This window comes from Pantherophis guttatus, chromosome 4 (genome assembly GCF_059756535.1).
Source record: "Pantherophis guttatus breed Tessera chromosome 4, ASM5975653v1, whole genome shotgun sequence".
Lineage (NCBI taxonomy): Eukaryota > Metazoa > Chordata > Lepidosauria > Squamata > Colubridae > Pantherophis > Pantherophis guttatus.
This window is the reverse complement of record NC_142066.1, coordinates 102,003,585-102,029,559: the sequence shown is the minus strand read 5'-3', so window position 1 is coordinate 102,029,559 and position 25,975 is coordinate 102,003,585. Positions and strand designations below refer to the sequence as shown.

General features: G+C 39.2%; 1 protein-coding gene across 3 annotated transcripts in view; it reads left to right on the top strand.

Annotated features, from left to right (window-relative positions):
- LOC117656046 (collagen alpha-4(VI) chain-like) overlaps positions 1–25,975 on the top strand; it is a 184,349-nt gene that overhangs the window by 144,129 nt on the left and 14,245 nt on the right. For all 3 annotated transcript variants that reach the window (XM_087894216.1, XM_060683019.2, XM_087894217.1), the window contains 3 exons: positions 1,888–1,923; positions 2,269–2,305; positions 10,711–11,204. In XM_087894216.1, coding sequence (XP_087750342.1) covers positions 1,888–1,923; positions 2,269–2,305; positions 10,711–11,204 — 567 coding nt within the window. The remainder of the gene's footprint in view (positions 1–1,887; positions 1,924–2,268; positions 2,306–10,710; positions 11,205–25,975) is intronic.

The following is a 25,975-nucleotide window of genomic DNA, read 5'->3' as shown; positions in this document are numbered from 1 at the left end:
AATGTTATACGAGAGCTTGTTTGGAGGTTCTAGCAAGGGAGCGCAGCTATCATATACCTTTGATCGAAGATCGGTACACTCCTTCTATCTGGGATGGTCATCTTCTTCCACCAAGTGCGCAGCTTTGGGAGGGATACACATGGAGCGGTGAGGGAGGAAAGGGACACCCGTCTAGCTAGCCAGATCAGCCAAATCAACCCTGGCGATCAATGAGGTGACAGATGTTGCAGCCAGATCGCCATCACATCCTCACATACTTGAAGATTGAATCTGTAAAGGGGACATAAAGGGGCTTTTGATAACCACTGGGACTATTTAAATGGAACTGATTGTTAACCTATGGGATATAAAGAATTGGGACTAGTGCATTCCTTGAAGGTAACTTAAAGAATGAATAAATCATTTTGGAGTGCTGGATAAAAATTGAATTTTTAAAAACAAAACAAGATACTTAATAAGGAAGAGATGAGTGGAATTGTGAAGATGGACTTACTTTTTCAAAATACAAAAGACATCATGGAGAAAAGATTCAAGGAGATTATGGAAAAAATGGAAGATACCATACGAGGGATGATGAGTAAAGACCAAGATGCCCAGGAAAAGGAGGAGTCAACAGAAGGAATGAAGAAGGAGGAAGACAAAGAGGAGGCAACAATGAAAATAATAATGATTGATGAATTAAACCAGGGGAAAAATATTATTAAGAGACTGGGAAGATATGTTTGAAAGGAAGATAGGGGCCTGGGTAGAAATGTTAGAAATTAGGCAGTGGAAGAGGATAGAGCAGGGGTAAAATCTAACAGGTTCTGACAGGTTCTGGAGAACTGGTAGCAGAAATTTTGAGCAGTTTGGAGAACCAGTAGCGGAAATTTTGAGTAGTTCAGAGAACTGGCAAATACCACTCTGGCTGGCCCCAGAGTAGGGTGGGAATGGAAATTTTGCAATATCCTTTCCCCAGGAGTGGGGAGGGAATGGGGATTTTGCAGTATCCTTCCCCTGCCATGTCCACCAAGCCACACCATGTCCACCAAGCCACATCACGCCCACCAAGCCACGCCCACAGAACCAGTAGTAAAAAAAATTGGATTGCACCACTGGGATAGAGGTGGGAGGAATACCTAGATTAAACATCCATGCAGATATAGATAGAGGCAAAGATTTAAGAGAGGAATTTGGGAGGCAAGTAAAAAAAACAAACATAGCAATTAAAGTATTAAAACGGGTAAGGGATGATGGATAGATGATTTTCTTCTTTTTTATATTGTTGTTTTGATTCACTTTTCTTTTTTCTTATCTTTCTTTTAAAGCATAGCAATTAAAGTATTGAAGAAAGAAAGAAAAAGTCTCTTAATGAAGGGTGATATGATTAAAAGCTAGAATAAGTGATAAAAATAAGAGAAGTGGGAATATTAGTATACACTTTTATATCATAAAATGAAAGTAATAACAAGAGAAAACGTGGAATAATTGAACAATAATAGACTATAATTTAATACAAGTGTGTATTATTATTAAAAATACATAAACAGATTAAATGTAAGGATTATGATTAACTTGATTAGTTTTATTTGTATTAGAATGTATGATACCCAGGTGCCAAACTGTTCATGCATTGATTTGATATTTTTTATATTAAAAATAACTTTAAAAAATGGAATGAAGATGAAGCATACCAAATTGTTGGGATAGAAAAAGTACTGGTTTTAGAATATCTAATGTTGCTTCTTTTCATCTACCTACCTACCTACCTACCTACCTACCTACCTACCTACCTACCTATCTATCTATCTATCTATCTATCTATCTATCTATCTATCTATCTATCTATCTATGTCTCATTATCTTCTTTCTAATGTGATTTTATAAATCTATTTTTTCTCTCTCCAGGGTTTAAAAGGTCCAAAAGGCACAACTGCTATGACAGTATGTATTATTATATTTGACATTGTGAACTACTAACCTTTCTGTATACAAGATTAATTTAACTATAAAAATATATATTTAAGCATAAAAACAGTCTTCAACAGCTGTTGATTTTCAAAATTTCTCCTGATTTGGCCAAGTATGAGTTAAGCAGACCATATGTGGAGAAGAGAAACAGCCTAAATGAAAACTTTGGAACATTATTTAAATTTAACTGACTTCAAAACTAAGAAGAAAATCTCAAGAACTATAGGATACTTTCTATATACAGTAATTCTGTAGATTTCTGAGCATATATACACAGAGATATGCTACTAATCATGCTATTTTGCCTGTTGTCTGCAGACTTGTCAACTTGTGAACCTTACAAGAGGAAACTGCCGTAAGTAATAACTTCAGGCTACCAGTATCTACTATTACTATAGTATTAAAACTATTATCAGGTTTAAGAAACCTACTAATTTTTATTTGGTTAGTTGTATTAAATTATTTAATCCCCAACAGAAAACATATTCCTTGAGTTTACTTTGAAGGGAGACAACTATAGCAACCAAGCCATGGAATAAGTCATTGATGATATTATAAAAAGACACGTTGGTTATAGTAGATGATGAATGGGAATTGCCACAATGAAGATAAAAAAGAAGGAAAATGTAAACTTTTAGAAATACAATTCTCCTGTTTTAAAGCAAACAATGTTAGCTTTTTAAATTAAAATTGATTCCCAAATTAAATGGGATCTGGAGTATGGATCTCGATGGGGAGAAACAGGCTCAGACTCAACCCCGCCAAGACTGAGTGGCTGTGGTTTCAGGCGTCCCGATATAGCCAGCTGGTTCCATCGCTGGCTATTGGGGGTGAGATTTTGCCCCCTTCAGAGGGGGCTCGCAACTTGGGTGTCCTCCTGGATGCGCAGCTGTCGCTCGACGATCATGTGATGGCTGTGGCCATGGGGGCTTTTTATCAGGTTCGCCTAATACGCCAGTTGCGCCCCTTTCTGGATCGCACGGTCACTCATGCCCTAGTCACTTCCCACCTGGACTACTGTAATGCTCTCTACATGGGGTTCCCCTTGAAGAGCACCCGAAGGCTTCAACTGGTCCAGAATGTGGCTACGCGGGTGATTATGGGAGCGACGCGGCGCTCCCATGTAACACCTTGCCTGTGCGAGCTGCACTGGCTCCCGGTGGCCTTTCGGGTGCGATTCAAGGTGTTGGTTACCACCTTTAGAGCGCTCCATGGCTTAGGACCTGGGTACCTACGAGATTGCCTTCTGCCACCGATAGCCTCCCATCGACCAGTATGCTCCCACAGAGAGGGACTCCTCAGGGTGCTGTCGGTCAAACAGTGTCGACTGGCGACCCCCAGGGGGAGAGCCTTCTCTGTGGGGGCACCTGCCCTTTGGAACGAATTGCCCCCGGAGATACAGAGGATCCCTGACCTTCACACCTTTCGCCAGGCCCTCAAGATGCTTTTATTCCAGCAAGCTGGGCTGGTCTAAAAAATTTGAATTTTAATTGAGAAATTTTAGTTTAGTTTTTTTTTTTAAATAATCTTTATTTACATTTTTCATTAAAAACAGAAGACAACACACCATATAAATCACATACAGGACAACACAACAAAAAACAAGCATACCTATAAGTAGTACCTTAATAACCTAGTATTCGGTACAGTGTATCTATATTATATTCCGGAGAAGACAGAACAACTTGTATACCTTTATAAATCAATTATGTCTATCCGACCTCACTTTACTTGTATAGTATAAATTTCTCAATAGATACAATTCCTCATCTAGTTTGTTTTATAATTTCCTCTTCTCTAGCCAAACATATAATTTTTCCCAGGATAAACATGTTTGTGTTTGGTCTCTATCTTTTAGTTTTTTAGTCAATTTATCTGCTTCCGCACATTCTAAAATCTTCTTTATAATTGCCTCCTCTGATGGGATATTTTGATTTTTCCAAAATTGAGCGTACGTCAATCTCGCCGCTGTGATAATATGTAATGCAAGATACCATGAGTCTTTTTAAATATTTTCTGGTTTGGAGCCGAGCAGGCATGTCTCTGGTCGCCATTCAATCCTTTGATTTAAAATCTCATTAAGCCATTTTTTATTTTTCCCCAGAATTTTACTGCTTTCGGGCACGTCCACCACTGATGGTAGTAGGTGCCACGCTCAAACCCACACTTCCAGCATTCAGCAGACTGTCCAGTGAACATTTTAGCTAGTCTATCGGGGGGGAGATGCCGCCTGTATATCATCTTGTAGATGTTTTCTTTGTATGCCGTAGAAACTACTAATTTCATATTCCCCCACCAAATCTCTTGCCATTTTTCTAAATGGATTGAATATCCAAAATTTTTCCCCCAGGCAATCATTGTATCCTTAATTATCTCGTCACCTATCTCTATTCTCATCAACAATTTATAAGTTTTCGAAATCATGCCTTTTTCTTGGCCCATCAGGATTTTGTCTAATTCTTGTAAGTCAACGTTTATACCTTTCCTATCTCTGTCTTTTTTATATTTAGATTAAATCTGTAGATAGGTCCACCAATCCACTTGCAGTCCTTGGGAGTTCAATTCCTGTTTAGATTTTAATTTTCCTTGTACATTCAGCAAATCCTTATATATTAATTTTTTTCGCAGGGTTATAAAGTTTGGGGTATGTCAATGCTTCTAGAGGTGATATCCAGCACGGTGTTTTAATATAATATTTTTTACTAACTTTTTCCCAGTTTAGAATTAAAATATTTCTTATGTAATGTCGGGTGAACCATTTGCTTTGTGGAGTATTATCTCTCCAAAGTGCCATATGCCAACCCTGTTGTAGGTCATAACCTTCTATTTTAAGAAGACGACTATTACCTAAAGTAATCCATTCTTTTGCCCAGGCTAACAGAGCGGTTGAGTAGTAGTTCTCCCAACATGGTAGGTAGGCCCAGGCCTCCTCTTTCTTTTATCTCTTGCATCATCTTTTTTTAAATCCGTGGCTTTTTCCCTGCCAGATAAATTTAGTTATTATTTGGTTTAACTCCATGAAAAACTTTTTGGATAAATTCACTGGGGTGGTTTGAAACAAAAAGTTGAACTTCAGTAGAAAGTAGGATTTTACTGTTATTACTCGTTCTAGAAGTGAGAGTTGTATTTTACCCCATTTATCTAAATTTTTTCTTGTTTGAATTAATAATTTATTATAATTGTCTTCTTGCATGCTCGAACATTTGCCAGTTAGCCAAATTCCCAAATATTTAATTTTGTTAACTACTTTTAATCCAGTCATTTCCTGTAAGCCCTTCTTAGCTTCCTCTAAGATATTCTTAGTTAATATATTTGTTTTCTTTTTGTTGATTAATAAACCTGCTACCGCCCCAAATTCCTCAATTGTCTCTAATAAATATAAACAAGATTCTATGGGCTCTTCCAAGATAAAAACCATATTGTCTGTGAAGGCCTGGGTTTTATATACCTGTTGTCCAATTCTAAGGCCTTTTATTCTTTCTTCATTCCTTATTTTACGCAATAATATAATAATATCTTATCTAGTGATAAGATAAAAAGTAAAGGGGATAAAGGACAGCCCAAATCTCTTGCCATTTTTCTAAATGGATTGAATACCCAAAATTTACCAATAGGGAATTCTTCTGTCAGGTCCCCATTTATCAGTAGTCTGGCTTTTGTTTGGAATAGATAGCTTTAATTGCGTTTATACATCTCTGTCCAAAGCCCATGTGTTCTAACTGTAATAATATAAACTCACAGTTGACTCTGTCAAATGCCTTCTGGGCGTCTATAAAAACTAGTGTGACCTGTTTGCCTGGGTGATCTTCGTAATATTCCAATACATTTAGCATGACTCTTAAATTATCTCGTAATTGTCGTGATGGTAGAAATCCATTTTGGTCATTATGTATAAATTCATTCAGGAAGCCTTTTAATCTGCTTGCTAGAATTGTGGTGAAAATTTTGTAATCTGAATTCAGAAGGGATATTGGTCTATAATTTTTTTATATCTGTCGAGGGGGGTCCTCTTTAGGAATTAAACTGATATTGGCCTCCCTCCATGAGTGGGGAATTTCTGCTTTTCCCAGGACTTCATTAAATAAATCTTTCATATGCTCTCCCATTACCTCAAACGTTGTTTTATATAACTCAGCCGGAAGTCTATCTGTGCCAGGCGTTTTCAAATTTCCCTGTTTCTTCACTGCTTTTTCAATCTCAGCTAAGGTAATTTCCTCTTCTAATATTTCTTTCGTTAAGTTGGGTATCTTGGGTAAGTCCGAGTTCTCTATATAATTTTTTATCGCACCTGTTAAGATCTCCTCTCTTTTATATAATTATTTGTAAAAATCCACTGCAATTTTTTCTTTCCCTTTTTTGTCTTTTATTAAATTTCCTTCCTTGTCTTCTAATTGGTCAATTTGTCTATTCTGTTTTTCCTTTTTTAATCTAAATGTGAGCCATCTTCCTAATTTATTAGCTGATTCAAAGTGTTTTTGCTTTGCTGCCTTTATCTTATCTTTCAATTTATCCAGCTCCAAGAGATTAAACTGGTGTTTTAGGAGTGCTATCTGTTCTTTTGCTCCTATGGATAGTGGATTATCTTGTAGTGGTTCCTCGGCTTTTATTAATTTACTTGTTAACTCGCCCCTTTCTTGTTCTTCTTTTTTGTGTTTAATGGCCGTGTGTTTAATAATAAGACCTCTTATAAAAGCTTTGGCAGTATCCCAAATTATTTGAAGTGGCATTCCTGGTGTTTTGTTTTCTTGAAAGAAAAGGGATATTTCTATCTTGAGCTTTTGTATAAATTCGGTTTCTTTTAAAATCTCTGATCTCATCATCCATCTCTTTCTATTTTTCCCCTCTTTCTTTAATACGGCTAATACTGGGTTATGATCCGCCCAGTCATTTGGCATAATTCTGATCTCTGCCACTTGAGAATTAAGTTCTTGTGACATCCAAATCATGTCCAACCTGGACCACGATTTGTGCCGGGGAGAATAATAAGTGAATTGTTCACTTATCGGATTGTGCTCGCGCCAGATATCTTTCAATCCTAATTCATCTCTCATTTCATTACAAATGACTGGTAAGATCTTCTTATCTTGTCCTCTGTTTCTTTTTTTTGAGTTTTCCCCTGTTTTGTAATCCTGTGTCCTATTAATAACTGCATTAAAGTCGCCCAGAAGACATACCTGCTCGTATTCCAAGTCTTGGATTTCTCTTCGTATTCTTCGGAAGAATGATTTGTGTTTAGTATTCGGGGTGTAAATTCCTATCAATAATACTTTGCTCTGTAGTAATTCCACCTCTAATATTAGTATTCTTTCCTCCTCGTCTGAGAATAGTTGTTTCAGCGAGAGATGTTCCTTTACATACATTGCTACTCCTCTCTTTCTCTCCTGTGGAGCTGCTACAAACAGTTTCCCTGCTTTAGGGCATTTCAATAAATTAGCTTGTGATAATTTAATACGCGCTTCTTGAATACATATTATATCCACTTTGGCTTTAACAATTTTGGTTAGTATACGTCTTCTCTTTGTCGGAGCATTGAGGCCGTTGACATTTACCGTCAATAGTCTCACTCCTTGAGCCATTTCTATCTGTTAATCCCTTTAGTTTTAGCTGCTAAACAAGTCTCTATCCCGTATTCTTCTAATCTTCCTTCCTCACCCTTCCTCCCATCTCGTTTCCCCTTTCCATAATATGCTTGTGTTCCTCTCTCATTTCTCCACTCCTCCTTCTGGTCTCTCTGATTCTCTTTTACTATTTCTTTGTCTCTTTCACTTTCAGTAGCTCCAAAGAAGTTTTCGCAAAAGTCCTGTGCATCCTGTATATTTTTGATTTTAATTTTCCGATCTTGCCGTGTCACCAAAAGCCCTTCAGGTAGCAACCATCGGTATGGTGCACTGTGTTTCCTCAATTGCGAGGTTATGAATTGATAGCTCTGTCTCTGCTATCGCACCCTTCTAGGGATCTGTTTTAAAATTGTAATCTGACGCCCTTTATATGTAACGTTCTGATCCCTAGCCTTGTGGAGAGTTTAATCTCTAAGCGCCTTTTTAGTAAGTCTTACGTGAATTTCCCTGGGCAAGTTATGATGTCTCGCATAGTTGGTATAAACGCAATAGGCTTCATCTATATCGCCATAGACTTCTTCTTTTCCTTTTCCCACTACTTCTGCGATCACTTCTCCCACGATTTCCTCCAGCTGTTCCTCTCTGTCCTCCACCACATTTTGAAGACGTAAGAAAAAAGCAGACTTCTCCATCTCTAAAAATACTACTTCATCCTCGAGTTTCCCAACCACTTGAGCACATCTCCTTTCACATTTATCTATCTGGGTTTCAACTCTTTCAGTGGTTTTTTCAACCTCTATCAATCACTCCTCGTGTTTAGAGAGGGTTGTTCTCATCTCTCCCAGTGTCTCTTTAATTTGTTTCATCTCTCCTCTTAGTTCATTCATCTTGGTTTTCAAGTCATCAAAATTTTTAGACGTCGATTCTTGGTTTTTCTCCATTATTTCTTGAATATTTTGGAACATCGCCTGAATTCCTTGCATCATAACTGGTTTCTCTGCTATTTCAGATGACTTTCTTAGCCCTGGAGGTGTTGTTATCAGCGAAGACATCACTGTAGAGGCTACTGTGGTAGACATATTGGCTAGGCAGAGGAAACTTTTCCAAATTATCATGCACTGATATTATGTAGTCTACTTAGGTTTGCACAATCAATTCCGCTTTTCTCCTTGCTTAACTCTTACTATTATTCAATCTCAATTCTATATAATTATGGCCATAAATCAATTCAAGTTCATCTTGTCTATCTACAATTATATATATATATATATATATATATATATATATATATATATATATATATATATATATATATATATATATAAATTATTATACCAAATTATGCTAAATAGTAAATCTAAGTAGATAATTATATAATCAATCAATTAGTCAACAATCATTATATACAATTAATAAATATTAACGATATAGGTTATCAGTTAGATCTTCAGAAGGACATTAGTCTCCAATCTTAATTCAGTTTGTCAAAGTAGTTAAGTAAACAGGAAAGGGCTCACTGTCACACTGAACTCCTGGGGAGGAAGGGGGATCAGGAAAAGATTTACCCCTTAATCGTCACCCAGTTCATACAGTTAATAGTTCATAATATATTGTTCTTTTGTCCGCTGAGATTCAGTTATCACAGCTAAAAGATTTCACTAAATCCAATAAACTCCATCACGTAATCCAATTAAATTATACTTCAATTTCCCTCCAGTTCTTCAGCAGCGAGATGGCCAGAAAGTTAGTAAGTAAAAGCTTCCTTCACTTATAATCTAGGCTGCCGTTATTCTCTCAGGTCGCTGCACAGTCCCTGCAATTTTAAGTTCAATTTGCTTCTTCTTCTTGTCCTGCCTCGTTCTGTCCTGTCTCCCCGTACCGGTCAAAACTGCAGCGTCATTGGCTTCGGGGTCACTATTTCGCGGCCCTCTTCCTGTCCTCTGAGTCCTCGGAGCTCACACTTCATTGCAGTGGGGGGGTCGCACTCCCCCTCCTCACCTCCGAAGAAAGCCCCTCTGCTTCCCCAACCTCTCCGGGTTTTTGCCATTGAGAATGGCAAAAAAAAAAAAAGCCGTGGAGACTCCAGAAAATCATTCGGCACAACGGAGCTTGCGCCGCGCTGATCTTCCGCCCTGACAGCTGCACCGGAAGTCGGAAATTTTAGTTTTTAATTATGTTCTTGACCAGATTATTTAATTTGTTTTAATTAATTTTAACTTTTATTTACTGTTGGTTTTATCATGGTTGTGCACCGCCCTGAGTCCTTTGGGAGAAGGGTGGTATAAAAATTCAATAAATAAAATAAATAAATAAAAATAAAATCAATTTTTATATTAAATTACATTAATATTTTACATTTAAACAGAACAGTAGCAATTTTTTCAAAGCCATTTCATGGCTCAGTTAAATTTTAACATATCCTTTGGCTTTAAAAAGGTACCATATTTTTTGGAGTATAAGACGCACTGGAGTATAAAATGCAGCTTAGTTTTTGGGGAGGAAAATAGGGGGAAAAAAGCTGCCTACCAGATATTCATCTGGTTAGCATCCTTAGTCTGGTCAGCTTTAGCACATTAGTTTGCTGGTTTTTATCCCCTGCTTGGGGATAAAAAACAGCTTCTAAAGCACAATTGATCTTTGGAGAGAGAAGCAATGAAAAAAGCAGGCAAACTACAGAGATAGCTTCACTCGCTAGGGCCTCATTAGGGCTGAAAAAACTTCACAGCTGAGAGTTTCACTGAAAAAAAGCTTCTAAAGCATAGCTGAGAGTCAGAGGTAAATCTAGCACCTCCTTAGGGCTGAAAAAAACCTTCAAAAAAGCTACATTTGGAGTATAAGATGCACCCAAATTTTCAGCCTCTTATAGAAGGGAAAAAAGTGTATCTTATGCTCTGAAAAATATAGTATATTACTATTGTGATATCAATTTTTTTTCAGTGTTTTATCCAAACCTGAAGCCAATTTTTCATTGGATATTGGATATTGAAACAAAGGGCATGCTCAGAGCAAGTTCCCTGTTGTATTTATTGATGGTGTATAGTTGGTCAAATAAGTATAACAATTTGAATTAAAACAACTTTCTTTTATCCCATCCAGCTTGCTGTGTAGGTAAGTTATTTGAATTAGATAATGATTAATTTAAAAAAAGTTGTGCTCTCTTAGCCCAAGAAACATTCTGATACATTTTTACTTTTCTTACAAGGCAAGAGCAAATGTCCAGTTTACCCAACTGAAGTGGTGTTCGCTCTTGACATGTCTGAAGATGTTACTCCAGTTTCCTTTGAAAGGATGAAAGGCATTATGATGTCTTTGCTGAAGGATTTGAACATTAGCAAAAGCAATTGCCCAACTGGTGCTCGGATATCAGTGCTTTCGTATAATACCAATATAAAGTATGTTATCCGGTTCTCCGACTTTCAGAGAAAAGATCTCCTTATGGAGGCAGTACAGGGAATTCCTTTGGAGAGGACTTCAGGCCAACGGAATATTGGAAGGGCCATGCGCTTTGTTGCCAGGAATGCTTTTAAACATCATCGCCAAGGGGCTCTTATCAGAAAAGTTGCTGTTTTCCTTACGGCTGGCCCATCACAAGATGCTGCTTCTATCAATACAGCTGTGCTGGAATTCAGTGCTTTAGATATCATCCCAGCAGTCATTGCTTTGAGAGAAGCATCAAATGTCAGAGAAGCGTTTTTGGTAAGGAGGTCATTATCAGAAAAAAATAACTTACAGGTTGATGAAGGAGTGCAGCCAGAGCGGTGTTAATAGCAATGTAATGATGCCATAGGTGTGGTTGTGACCAACATCTTTTATCAGATTTATGTCTGTGAAGATTCTCAGTGATCCAGTCAGAATTGCCTGGAAATTGAGTCATGGCAACTGACTCCTCTCCATTCTCTAGTCTAGATATATTCCCCAGATGTTTGTTTTTAGAAAATATTTTCTCCTGATGGGAGGGCTCTCAAAAATATTTTCTTGATGTGAGTGAATGTTGTACTAACAATTCCTTAGGTATGAAGGCCAATTGGGTGACTTTGGGCAAGTCACTTTTTCCCCACCCAACTCACCTCACAGGGTTGTTATGGGGAAAATTGGAGGAGGAGGAAGATGTATGTCAAGATTGAACCATTTTGCTTCTTTCAAACTTAATGGTTTTCAACTTGCCAATGACCTGGTGGGAGGGAAGGGGAAAGAGAATGTTGAGAATGTGTGTGAGGATTGTGAAAGCTTGGCAAAGCTTGATGTGGCAGGTGTTTGAGAAACAGATGGACTGTTCCCATAATAAAAGGACATCTCATAATTGGACAATGTGATCATCCAGAGGTGGAGAGAAAGGGAAGCTATTGTTTAAGTAAGCAAGCATTTGTGCAGGAAAACCAGAAGTGATTTTGATTCTTCAGTACTGAAATAGTGTATCCAATAAAGTTTTACTTTTGGGAATTCAAAGCTCTTGAAAGTGTTTCCTTCTTTTGGGTTCACTAGTTGGACAGTTGGACTAGTTGACATTAAACTAGTTCTCCTTAACTTAACGCAGCCTACTTGGATGCATCCGAGAGAGCTGTGACCGAATGATGTCTGGAATGGAGTGGAAAGTTGATGTGGTGGTGAAGCCTGGATTGGTCCCTCCATGGGAGGCACTGGCAGCAGCCCAAGCTGACTCTGGGATGTAGACAGTGGTGACTTGATCCAAGGTGATGGTGGACAAGATGGAGCAGCCACCAGTGCATGAGGAAGGAGCCATGGCAGGATCCATTTGTCTTGACCTGAAGATGTGATTGGGGCTGAGTGGACTGGGGAAGGCAGCTGAAGCAGAATTTCCCTTGATCCCGCCTCGAGTGGTCATGAATTGAGGGAGCAAATGGAAGGCCAGGGGCGCTGCAGACTGGGAAAAACCAGTGGAGTGAAATTCCTGACAGTCTGCTGTAGCCTTTCAGAGGAGCAGCTGTATGAGACATTTGTCAGAATGGAGATGTGGGGAATGATGTTGATGAAATCATTGGTCCTGGGAGCAGGACTTGGGACAGGCCAAGTGTTGGCAATCCTGTCTCTACCCCAGCTGGTGAGGCTGGGGAGCAATGGGCAAATAGCTGGGGTCCCTGGGTGGGGGCTGCTGTCCCCCCCACAGTTGTGGGACAAGCTCAGGGATCCTTGCAGTGGCAGGAACTCAGGCTCAAGCAGTCTCACAGGCGGTGGGGCTGCCACCATGTTATGTGCTAATTTGGGATGACTGAAAACCCCTCCCTCTGAAAGCTATGTTTGATGGGCAGCTGGAGAAGCTAGCCTATTTCCTGAACCAGGTGTGGAACTATTTGGAGCTATATGGAACAATGTACTCAGATGAAATTGCCTGTGTGAATGCAATTACTTTGAATCTAGAATGAGAGGCAGCAGAGTGGGTGGTATTCCTCCATGATGATAGGCCCCTGGAGTTGGGGAATGTGGATGCATTCCATGATGACCTTTGAGCTAGATTTGGAGACCTTGCACAAGCCCGCCAAGTGGAATCTGGGATCCACACCATAAAGCAAGGGAGTACGCCAGTAGCTGAATACATTTGGGTGTTTTGCAGCCTGACTGTGAAGCTGAAGGGGTGGCCAGAACACTTGCTGATCTATCACTTCCGAGACAGACTAAACAAGAAACTGTACCTAAACTGCCTGCCCTGGGGAATTCTGGACAACCTTGAGGCATGGTATCAGTTGGTGACCATAGTGGAGCTAGACCTCTTGGAGTATTGGCAACATGCAGCACATGAGGATCATCCCTAACAAGGCCAAGAGAGATGCCTGCTAGTGCACAAGGGACTGACAGCCACTTCCTTGACCCAAAGGAGAGTTTGCAGCACCTTCCTGGAGCCTGCTTCTGATATGGGGAAAAGGACCATCGGGCTGCCAATTGCCCAGCGTGCAACCCATGACAGCACTGAAGGTTCCGAGCACCAAAGGCCAAGAAGGCATCCAGGAGGGAGAAGGAGTAGAAGGTCATGGAGGTCTTTCCCCCCTCCAGTGATGGAGATAAAATTCTGATCCCCAGCAAGCCCAACCCGATTTATGAGAGTGACAGTGAGGGGGATGATGATCCGATGGTAAGTGGAACCATTGCCCCATTGACCATCCCAGTGGATATGTTAGTACCCCACTCTGGAGCAAGGTTACCAAGCCAGTAACCCTGAAAGTAGCGAGCCACCAGGAAACTATTTGGTTTATAGTAGCCCCCCCAAATGGCAGAGACTATGAAATGGGGATTGGTGCAGTTGAAGAAGTGGAATCCAGGAGTTGACTGGAAGGACAACAATGGCGCTTGAGGAGTAAAGCAGGTGGATTGCAATTCATGTGGACAACACACAAAGGTGGTGAAACACCATTGGTGAGGAGAGGAAATATAGAACCTGTGAATGCATTAGCTGAGAGTGGCCATATGGGGCTGGCCATCCCAAAGAAGTACCAGGACCTAGCTGAAGCATTTCACGAGCGAGAATCAGACGTACTTCCTCCCCATTGCTCCACTGACTGTGCCATTGAAATACTGCCTGGAGCAAAATGACTCAAACCAAAGATGTACTCAGTGACTCCAAGGGAGATGGAGGAGCTCAGAAGCTTTGTGGATAAAAAAAAAACTAGCTAAGGGTTTTATCCAATTGGCAAAAGCTGGGATGGCAGTTCCGTTATGCTTCAATGAAAAGAAAGATGGGTCTTTGAGATTATGTGTGGATTTTTTGGGGATTAATGGAGTCTTTGTGGAAAACATGTACCCCCTCCCCATTATAAAGGATACTTGTCCAAGAGAATGATGTTTACCAAACTGGACTTGACAGAAGCATACTACCAAGTGAGAATTAAAGAGGGAGACAAGTGGAAAACAGCTTTCAATTGTCCCTTAGAGTGTTACCAATTCTGGGTGATGCTTTTTGGGTGCAGGGAGTACCTGCGGTGTTCATGGAACTAATCAACTAAGTACTGCATGAGTACCTGTATAAGAGAGTGCTGGTGTACCTGATTGATAGCCTCATTTATTCTGAGGTGATGGAAGCTCACATAAAGTTAGTGCAGGAAATGTTAAGAAAACTATTGAAAGCCAAGCTCTACTCTAAACTATCCAAATGCAACTTCCACAAAACCAGTTTGGACTACTTGGGGTACCACATGTCCAGTGAGGGAGTGGAGATGGATCCTGGAAAGGTGAAAGTCATACTAGAGTGGGAAGACCCCTGGACAAAAAGGCAACTACAGAGTTTCTTGAGCTTTGCCAACTTCTATTGCCAATTTATCTCCTCATTTGCACAGATAGTTCTGTCCATCACTGAATTACTAAAAATGGGCAGTGTGTGTGTGTGTGTGTGTGTGTGTGTGTGTGTGTGTGTGAAACCCAAGCTAAGCCAGCCACAACTGGACTATAGAATGCCAAGTGGCTTTCAAAAAGCTCATATGGCTTTTGGTAGGGGAGCCAACCCTTAAACCAGGGGTGAAATCCAGCAGGTTCTGACAGGTTCTGGAGAACTGGTAGCAGAAATTTTTAGTAGTTTGGAGAACTGGTAGCAGAAATTTTTAGTAGTTCGGAGAACCAGCAAATACCACCTCTGGCTGGTCGCAGAGTGGGGTGGGAATGGAGATTTTGCAATATCCTTCTCCTGGAGTGGAGTGGGAATGGAGTTTTTGCAGTATCCTTCCCCTGCCATGGCCACCAAGCCATGCCCACCAAGCCACACCACACCACACCCACCAAGCCACGCCCACAGAATTGGTAGTAAAAAAAATTGAATTTCACCACTGCCTTAAAACTTGAATCTGGAGGAACTGTTTGTAATACAAGCTGATGCTAGCAATAAGATGGTGGGGGCTGTTCTGCTCCACGGAAATGTGAAAGGGACGCTACAACCCTGTGCCTACACTTCCTGGAAATTGACCGACACCAACAGACATATACTGTTCAATGGGTGCTGATGACTTGGAGGCAATTACTGGAGGGCAATAAGATCCTTTCGAAGTGTGGACTGACCATAAGAATTTAGCAGCCCTAAAAACCCCAAGGAACCTGTCCCCTAAGCAAGTACAATGGCTAGGTGGCTCAGTGGCTAAGATGTTGAGCTTGTCGATCAGAAAGGTCGGCAGTTCAGCTGTTTGAATCCCTAGTAGAGGTCTCCTGCATGAGCAGGGGGTTGGACTAGATAACTTCCAAGGTCCCTTCCAACTCTGTTACTGTTACTATTACAATGGGCTCAGAACTTTAATTGGTTCAATTTTACCCTTCGGTACTTGCCAGGGGAGAAAGAATTTCCTCACTGATGCACTCTCTAAGATGCCCCAATACAAAAGTACCTGGGAGGAAATAGTTAACTCCATTATCCCCTCCTGGCAACTGGCAACGCAGGTCTCCACAAGAGGACCACAAAAATGAGCTGATGATGAGAAAGGACCTGCATGGAAGGGAGACAAACTGTATCTACTAGCCAGCCAGAGAATCCAGAGCCCATAAACAAGCTACGACATAAAGCCGGCAGGCCACTTTGAGATTGTAAGGACCATTCACTTGGTTAAGAGGCAATTCTGGTGGCCCAAGATGAAGAAAGATATAGAAAGCTATGTAACCAGCTGCCCGGTGTGCACGTCAATGAAGCAATTGCCAGGGAAAACTCCTATGTTGTTATAGCCAGTGGTCGTTCTTCAATACCAAAATGGTATATCCAATAAAGTTTTACTTTTGGGAATTCAAAGCTCCTGAGAGTATTTCCTTATTTTGGGTTCACTAGTTGGACAGTTGACATTGTGTGGGATATGTTTGCATCCTGACTTATTTGTAAAAATAATAAAGGTGAAATTCAAATAAATAAAAATAAATGTTGAGCCCCGAGTCAGGGCTTGCCATACCTGGGTGTGGTGGAGGTGGTGATGTAGGGTCCAGGTGATTCTGCCAAGGCGAGGGGCTGTGGAACTGGTGGTGCGGGCCATGACAATATCAGTGGCGGTGGAGTGTCCCACATCCGCAGCGACGGTGGCGGCATGGGCCAAGTCATTGGTGGTGGCGGGGAGCTTCTCTGGACACTGTCAGCCTTGGCTGATACCGGTGGTGGTGGCAAGGCACGCCAAGACAGTGCCAATCAGCCAGCTATCAAAGTGGGTATTCCCGGCTGGATTGAGCGGCAGGCATGCAGCTGGCACAGATAGGACACCGGCGGCATACGGGGCTGTTGGCTATGGCCACACATCAGCTCTACACCCTGAAGCTGTCCCTGCGCTTCCGTGTGGGTGCCACTTCCCAGGCTTCGGGCCTTTTGGCCGTCGGCCTGCAACCAGATGCCAGTTAGAGGCTGGATGCTGGGCTGTGGCAGGTGTGGCTGGCTGGACCATGGGCAGGGACTTGGACTACAAAATGTGCTGGGAGGTGAGTGCTCTCAGTGCTGACTTTGCGCGGCTCTGAGCATTATACTTGATGTGTACCAAGGCTCCGGCCTCTGAGGGAAGTAAACCTGGATTCATGAGCTGAAGTGTTTCCTCTATCTGTTTGCTTATTTCCTCTCTGGCTCGGGCCTGGACCATTGGATATGTTTCCATCTTGAGTTATTTGTAAAAATAATAAAGGTGGAATACAAATAAATACAAATAAATAAATTACAATCATTCACTTCCCAAAATGGTCAGCTGAAACAGTGTCGATCCAGAGACCAAAGTGAGTGAGACCCCCATTCAATCTCTGACACCCCACATCTTGTTTCTGAAATTTAACTTCTTCTGTCTCTCTCCTCCCAAATGTCAAGTAGCAGGAAAAACCCACTGCACATACCTGAGGCTAGATTTATTTCCTGCAGGAAATCTCTAGCAGTAGAGAAAGGTTACATGGAATTGAACCAGTATAGCTATATTGCTGCAGAATAATTCAAAAAAAGTAATCCAAATATCATTTAGGGTAATGGAAAACAGGCAAATTCACATTTATGCATTAAGTTGAATGTCAAATATGCAAATACTGTATAATCTCAACAACAAAGTCCGAATAGTGAAATTGGAAGACTACCATATTTTTATTTAGTTATTAAAATGTCAAATCTTTTGCCACTTGATTTCAGAAAACCAAAAGTGTACTTGGTTTATAGAATCACTTTTTAAAAATCCAGAAAAAAAAGAAAAATAATGCAGGGGTGGAGAACATTGGTCTATATATCTGTATGTTGGGCAATGGATTGTTAAACTTGGTTTGTGTTGTGTAGTTTCTTATTTCAAATATATAATTAGTAATCACAAGGCTTAATTCATTTTCACTTGGTCATTTGTAGTTAGTTATATGGAAAAGAAAATCTGAAGAAAAAACTCATTGCTACTGATTATAAGATTTGGGCAGTAAATCAGTAAAAAAATAAATCTCTTTCAACTTCAGAAACTGTACTTGACCTAATTTTTTTAAAAAATTGTGATATTCAGAAACATGCAGAACTATGAGATAACTAATGCATGCTTTGCATAGCAAAAATAAAAGTTAATCCAGTATTATTCTTGCATTTTAATTGTTGTATGATGCATTTTAGAGAGCCAAATTGCATTCTAGATTCCCATTCCAAAGTATAATGATTTTTACAGAATCTTGAATTTTACTCTGATTTCTTGCCCGTTTTAAAAATCCTTTTGGTTTAGTTTCAGAAATTGTAAATTGAGAGCAGTAGAGGAAATAGTTAATTGCTTTTGAACCAGCTGTAAAATAGCAGGCCATATTGAAAGATATCCAGCCAACTCTGAAGAGACTATTTTGCTTGGGTATTAGTAAGGCATATATTTTTTCCTATGAATAATTCCTTGTGTGATCTTGTTTTGCCTTTGATCATGTTCTCCATGAATATAAAATTTTGATTTTTCTATAGCACTGAGTGAATCTGCTCTTTTTTTTCAAAAGAGTGGGAATCATAAGACATCTTTATGAAAATATGAAAGTACTGTATATCCAGATCCATTCATTTAAATTAAGATTAGGAGTAAATTAGAACATAGTGCTTGTTTCTGTCTGGTGGATGGAATTCTATAGAAGGGAGTGTAGATGTCTTTGTGGGTTTCTTTCTTCCATTATCACGTTCCCAGCAGTGGCAAATATTAGCATTATTCTGACCATTGGTGTCCAATCTGAGTTCTGAATTGGGATGTTCAGCAATGGACGGGGGAGAGACATCAGTTGGCTTTATATCTGGAGGCAAATCACACCCTTTCCCTGGCATCTATGGTAAGCTAGCTGCAAGAAAGTCTAAATATGCCATTACCACATTTTTCGGAGTATAAGATGCAAGAAAAAACAGCTCCTTTCAGCTTCATCACAGCCTAATTAGTACAAGTTGATTGGATCGGCCTCCTGACTCTCAGCTGATTTGCTCTCAGCTGTTTTGCGCAGGGCTCTGCTGCTTGCTGCAAAGAGGTAAATTGCTGGAGCAGATTTTTTTTCCCTTGTGCTAATCAAGCTATGCTGAAAATGAAAATGAAAGTAAAGCAGGCTGTTTGCTGTTTGCTGCAATGAGGCAAAATTGTTCAGAGGCAGAGGCAGAGGCAGAGGCAGATTTCTTTTTCTTCTTTTCCTCACCAAAAAAGGTAGGTGCGTCTTATACTCCAGTGCGTCTTATACTCTGAAAAATACAGTAATTCATACTTGAAGCTAAATTTATGTGACTCTCCATTTTGAACCAAGGGACAACTGAATCTTTTTATCTGAAATTTAGAATGTTATGAAGTTTGCAGTACAATTATCTGACAAATAGTAATTCTAAAATGTTTATTAGAAAAAGTCTGTAGGAGAAGATGGACATCCTCTTTACTTCCAGATTGTCAGATTAAGATTTAAAATAAAAGGAAGCTGTTAGCACCAGCTGAATGTTTTTGATATCCACTCCACTTTCTAAAATATGGCATACATATTAATATTATTTGCCTTCCTGCTATTAAACGGATTGGGGCTTTCCTTTGATTCTAATATTTTGATATCCTCCCAGCTTTGGGCTTTAACAAACCCTTGAAATCCCTTTCTAGTTACATAAATTTATGTTTCTGTGTGTGCATGTGCATCAGTAGTGCAATCTAAAATTTGTTACTACCAGTTCTGTGGGTGTGGCTTGGTGTGGGGGGATAATGTGACTGAGTGGGCGTGGACAATTTTTTTTTTTACTTTTAAAACCGTTTTTTCTACAACCTCTTCGGTGAAGAGGTTGTAAAAAAATGCTTTCAAAAGGCTCTGACGACTTCCGGTTGGCTCCGCAAGCTTTGCTGACATGCCTCTGTGGGTGTCCGATCCCCAGCACCGTAAAAGCTGCCAGAACAGCCAAAAACAGCTGTCTGGCAGCTTGGAAACCTCTCCCCGGGCAAAGGGGAGAGAGGAGAGCTGACAGGCGGCGGTAGAGCCCCCAAGTGCCCTAGGAGAAATCCTGGGGTGCGAAGGGTGAGAACTCCCTAGAAGCTTGTCAATCTGCTCCGGACCTGGGACGACCACTAATTAGCAGAGCTAGAAGCCGCGACCAGTTTCTGCTGAATACAAGTGAGGGATTTATATTTTGAATTGCTGCAGGCAGAACAAGCCAGGAGAAGTCAGACTGCAAGTATTTACACTTAACTCCAGTCTTTATAGCCTCCTTCGGAAGTAACAATTAAGCAATATACAATTTGCAACAAAATGGCGATTGAGGCTTGAAAAGGCGTGGATAGTGAAAGTTACAGGGAAGTTTCATTTCGCTGGCAGCCTCTCGCTTGATAAGAACTTTTGTACTGAGGGAAGGAGGATTTTAATACATTAATTTATGATTGGGGAAACCCTTTGACTTTGAGGAACTTTTCTTTTTGGCTTCTGACTAAAATATAAAGACTAATTTAAACTGAAATGGCCTCAAAATCTGTAAAGACTGTTCCTATTAAAGGAACTGGGAGCGCTGGAAGCTCCCCAGCTCACACTTCTAGATTGCAAGCCTCTGCCCCCCCAACAGACCCACAGACTCTAACGTTTGAGATGATACAAGCAGCCCTACAAGCCACACAAGATAAAATTGCTACTGTGCTTAATGTAAAAATTAATGAAACCAATGAAAAAATTAATGAAACCAATGAAAAAATACAGGCTGTTTCAGATGAAATCTCAATTCGGAATCAGGAAATTAGGGAAGATATATTACTGGCATTCAAATGTTTGGCAGGTGATATTGAAATGATGGATGATAAAGTTCAAGAAATTAAGCAATCTACGGAAATTTTGGACAATAAATTAGGAGAAACTTAGAACAGAATTGAAAGGGCTGAAGCTGATGTAACGATGGTACAATACAGAGATATGGAATTTGCTTTAAGATTTAGAGGGATGAAGGCGAATAAACAAGAGAATTGGAAAGAAATGATGTCAGAGGCATTAGCACAGCTGCTGGGGGAAACAAAAAATGAGCTGGGCTGGCAGATTGACAAGGCATATCGTGTTAACTCTTGGGTGACAGAAACATTTACCAAGAGATATTGTAATATATTTTACCACAAGGAGACTACGTAATGAAATTTTACAGGCTACTTTTAAAAATAAGCTTCAGGTTGAAGGCCAGGAGGTGATGACAATGAAAGAAATCCCCCCCCCAAGATCTTGAGAGCCAGAAGGGGGTATGCTTTTCTGGTGGATGAATTGAAAAAACACCAATTACAGTATAGATGGGAGGTGCCAGCCAGCCTAGTGGTGACTTATTCGGGAGAGAGATATCGGCTTAACACAATATGGAAAGCAAGAGATTTTTATACCAATGTATTAAAGGCTGGGACACCCAAATCACCAGAAGGAAAAAGAAAGAAGGAAGTAATGGAAGGAGAGAGAGAAGAGCTATTGACAGTAGTTCAGGGGGGAGCTTCGACTGGTCAAGAAGAACCGTTACAAATCCAGATGGCTGTTCAAGATTTGGACTTAATTGACATATTAGAAGAACCAAAGGATCAAAGACAAACCAGAGCAGCAACAGCTAAGTGCAAGGAAGAATTAAGACAGCAACAACTTCAGATGGCAACCCAAGAAACTACCAAAACAGAAGCTGTGGGGGGAGCAAGACTTAAAGGTCAACTGAGGCAAGACCATCAGAAATTGCTCCAGATGCTTCAGAGGCCCAGAGATGGGAACTAGATTTTTGATCTGGAATCTCAATGGTTTGAATTCTCCACAGAAGAGAAGGAAAATATTTCACTATCTCAAACAATTTAAGAATGAAGTAAATTGTTTACAAGAGACTCATATCAGGATACAAGATCAAAAATATCTGATAAATTCAAGATTAGGTACACACTATGTAGCAGCAGCACCAGAGAAGAAAAACGGTATAGTTATATATTTCAAAAGAGACTTAATTGCTAAATTAGTTGAAGCGGATGATCAAGGAAGATTTTTAGCGATTGAACTTTTAATAAAAGGAGAAAAAATACTTGTAATTGGAGTTTATGCCCCGAACCAACAACAAGAAAAATTTTATAATCTACTACATTCAAAGTTGACACAATGGGGATATAAAACTTGCATCCTATTGTGGGACTGGAATGGTGTTTTGGACGTAAAGAAAGACTAGAAGGGACCCAAACAAAATGTTTTAACAAGAGCAAAATTGCCCAAAGCATTTTGGGAGATGATGGACGACTGGGAGTTGAGGGATATTTGGTGTGAAAGAAACCCAGAAGAAAAAGATTTTACTTTTTTTTTTGGATAGACACCAATCTTTCTCAAGGATCGATTTTATATTAATTCCAATGATCTCTTATCTAGGGTGAAGAATACGAAGATTTGCTCAAGAACATTGACAGACCATAGTCCAGTTTGGCTGGAATTGGAGTATGGAAAAGGGCCTAGGAGGTCCTGGAGGTTAAATGATAATTTGTTTAGGTACGAAGAAAATGTAAAAGAGTGTAAAAAATTTATGAAAGAATTTTTTGCTATGAACATGCAAAAGGGTACATCTATGGAAATGGTATGGGATGCAAGTAAAGCATATATGCGAGGAATTTTGATATATTTGAACCATAAATATAGAAAGAAGCAGGGGAAAAAAAGAAAAGAATTAGAAGATGAGATTAGTAAATAGGAATGGGCTTTAATAGCCAACCCAACAGATAAGAAAATTAAAGAGGCAATCAATTTATTGAAGGGTCAATTTAATATATTAATAGCAGACCAAGTGGCAACTAATTTACAATATGCAAAACATAATACGTTTTGTAATGCTAATAAACCAGGCAGGTGGTTAGCATATTTGTTAAGGAAAAAGCAGAAATTAAGGACAATAGAGAAAATAAAATATAAGGGTAAAGAGGTTTATGAGCAAGAATTGATTAAAAAATCTTTTTTAGAGTTTTATTCAAGGCTGTATACTGGTGATAAAATTAAAGATATAGATATAGATAGATATCTGCAGAAAGAGAACATTTATACAATTTCAAAAGAGCAGAGGGATAGCTTAAATCAATTGATAACTTCCGAGGAAATTTTGTTTGCAATTAAGCAGTTGAAAGTGGGTAAAGCTCCTGGAACTGATGGTTTGACAGCCATTTATTATAAAAGCTTACAGGAAGAAATGGTGGAACCATTGAAGGAATTATTTAATAATATACAACAGGGAGGAGGGGTACCTCCAACTTGGAAGACAGCATTTATTTCGTTGATTCCAAAAGATGGGCAAGACAATACTAGATCCTAAAAACTATAGGCCAATTTCACTTTTAAATAAGATTTTTGCTAAAATTTTAGCAAATAGATTAATGACAGTTATGCAGCAAATGATTCATCATGATCAAACTGGTTTTATAAATGGTAGACAAATGAAAAGCAATGTAAGACAAATTGTTAACTTATTAGAGTATTTGGGAAGGAACAACCAGGTCCCCGCAGTGCTAGTTTTTTTGGATGCTGAAAAAGCCTTTGATAGATTGAATTGGCAATTTTTATTAAAATTAATAGAAAGGATGCAACTTGGAGAACATTTTGTACAATCTATTAAGGCAATATATCAAAAACAAACAAATAATAATTAATGGTGGTTTAACAGATATTTTTAATATAAAAAAAGGAACAAGGCAAGGCTGTCCCTTGTCTCCGTTACTGTTTATTTTGATGGTGGAAATTTTATTAAGTAAAATACGTGGGACGGATACAATAAAGGGAATTAAAATTAGACAGCATGAGTACAAGCTACGAGCATTTGCGGATGACCTGGTTGTTACCTTAGCCCAACCGGTACAATCGTTTACAGCCTTGATGGATATAATCTGCTCATATGGATATGTATCTGGTTTTAAAATAAATACAGCTAAAACAAAGATAATAGCTAAAAATATGGTTAGAAGCCAGAAAGAAGAGATAGAAAGGTTAACAGGATTTGAAATAGTTAAGAAGGTTAAATATTTAGGGGTTTATATTTTGACTGCAAATATGAAATTGTATCAGTATAACTATGAACCGTTATGGCAAAAAATACAGAAAGAAATGGAAAATAGGAAAAAATTACAACTGTCTTTGCTAGGAAGGATAGCCGCTGTAAAAATGAATATTTTACCAAAATTTTTATTTCTTTTTCAAATGATACCTATACTTAAGAAAGATGAAAATTTGAAGGAATGGCAGAAGGGCATAAACAAGTTTGTGTGGGCAGGGAAGAAACCGCGAGTTAATCATAAGATAATGCAAGATACTTGAGAAAGAGGTGGTCTTAAAATGCCCAATTTAAGATTGTATTATGAAGCTGCGGCCCTCTCAGCAATTACAGACTGGATAAATTTAACGGAGGAAAAAATATTGAATATTGAAGGGTCTATGGCTGGCATGCTTATTTACTGTATGACAAGAAAGTAGATAAGACTTTTAAAAGTCATATATTAAGAAATGCTCTATTGCGGGTCTGGAAAAAGTATAAATATAAATTAAATGATAAGTTACCAATATGGACAGTACCCAGACATGCGATAGAGAACATAAATTTGGAGCAAAAGCAAGATAAGATTACATATAAGGAACTCCTTTATAAGGAAGGAGTCAGATTACAATTAAAATCTATGGAGCAATTAAGAGAAGAAGGAATTATTAGGACTTGGTTTCAGTATGGACAGCTGCAGGCCAGATGGAGAGAAGATAAAAAAACTGGTATTTTGCAACAGGATGAGAATTTGATAAAGCAAATGCATAAAGGTCAAATGCATATAAAAAGGTTGTATAATGTATTAGTGGAAATAGATTCAGAAACAGAGCTAGTTAAGGACTGTATGATAAAATGGGCACAGAATATAGGTGAACCAATAATGATGGAAACATGGGAAAAGATATGGGTTAGAAATGTAAGTTTTACACAAACTCAAAATTTAAGAGATAACTTTTATAAAATGTTTTATAGATGGCATTTAGACCCAAAAAAACTAGCCTGTATGTATCCAAATTTGCAACCTAAGTGCTGGCGATGTGAGTGTGAAGATGCTACATATTTTCATATATGGTGGACATGTAAAAAAATTAAGGCTTTTTGGATAAAAATATGATGGATTATTCAAAATATTTTAAGGAAAAAAATTAAATTTACACCACAGTTTTTTCTGTTGGGAATAGTCACGGATTGTACTGTAATAGAGACTAAGTTGGTTTTGAATTTAATAACAGCTGCCAGGTTACTGGTGGCACAGTTCTGGAAGAAGGAAGATCCACCCACCATTCAGGAATGGACACTAAAAGTTGTGCATTTGGCTGAGATGGCAAAAATTTCATCATATCTTAAAGACCATTCTAATGAAAGATACATATCGGAATGGAGAAGATGGATTGACTATATACAAAAGAAGTATCCGAATAAGAAGATTCATATAGCTTATGAATGAAATATTTTTAAGTAGTTTATGTTTATAGTTTTTTGAGTTATAAGGAGTTAAAGATCTAGGGAAAATATGAATGCAATAATTTGTTAGCATATTTTAGTTTTACGTTTGTGAATGTCTATACCCTGTGCTTGTTCTGGGAAGTCTAGGGAGGGGGGTGGGGGGGGAGGGGTGGTGGTGGGAGAAAATGTTTGTATTTCTTATAAAACTTTTCAATAACAAAAAAAAAAAAAGGCTCTGACGATCCCAGCTGAGTTGCCTGATCGGCAGAGGCTTTAGCCTCTGCCAATCAGGCAACTCAGCTGGAATTGTCAGAGGCATTTAAAAGAAAAAAGGGTTTTTTTCTTTTAAAAGCCTTTGACGATCCCAGCTGAGCTGCGTGAACATCAGAGGCTTTTTTTTTTTACTTTTAAAAGCATTTTTTCGACTGAAGAGGTTGTAGAAAAAAATGCTTCTAAAAGTAAAAAAAAGTCTCTGATGATTGTGCGGCTCAGCTGGGCATGCGGGGGGGGGGCAGGGATTTTTGCTACCAGTTCTCCGAACCACCCGCCTCCATCGCTACCGGATCAGGCGATCCGGTCCGAACCGGGAGCATTTCACTCCTGATGTGCATGTGTAAATAAAATACCTTGCAGTTCAGAAAACATTTTC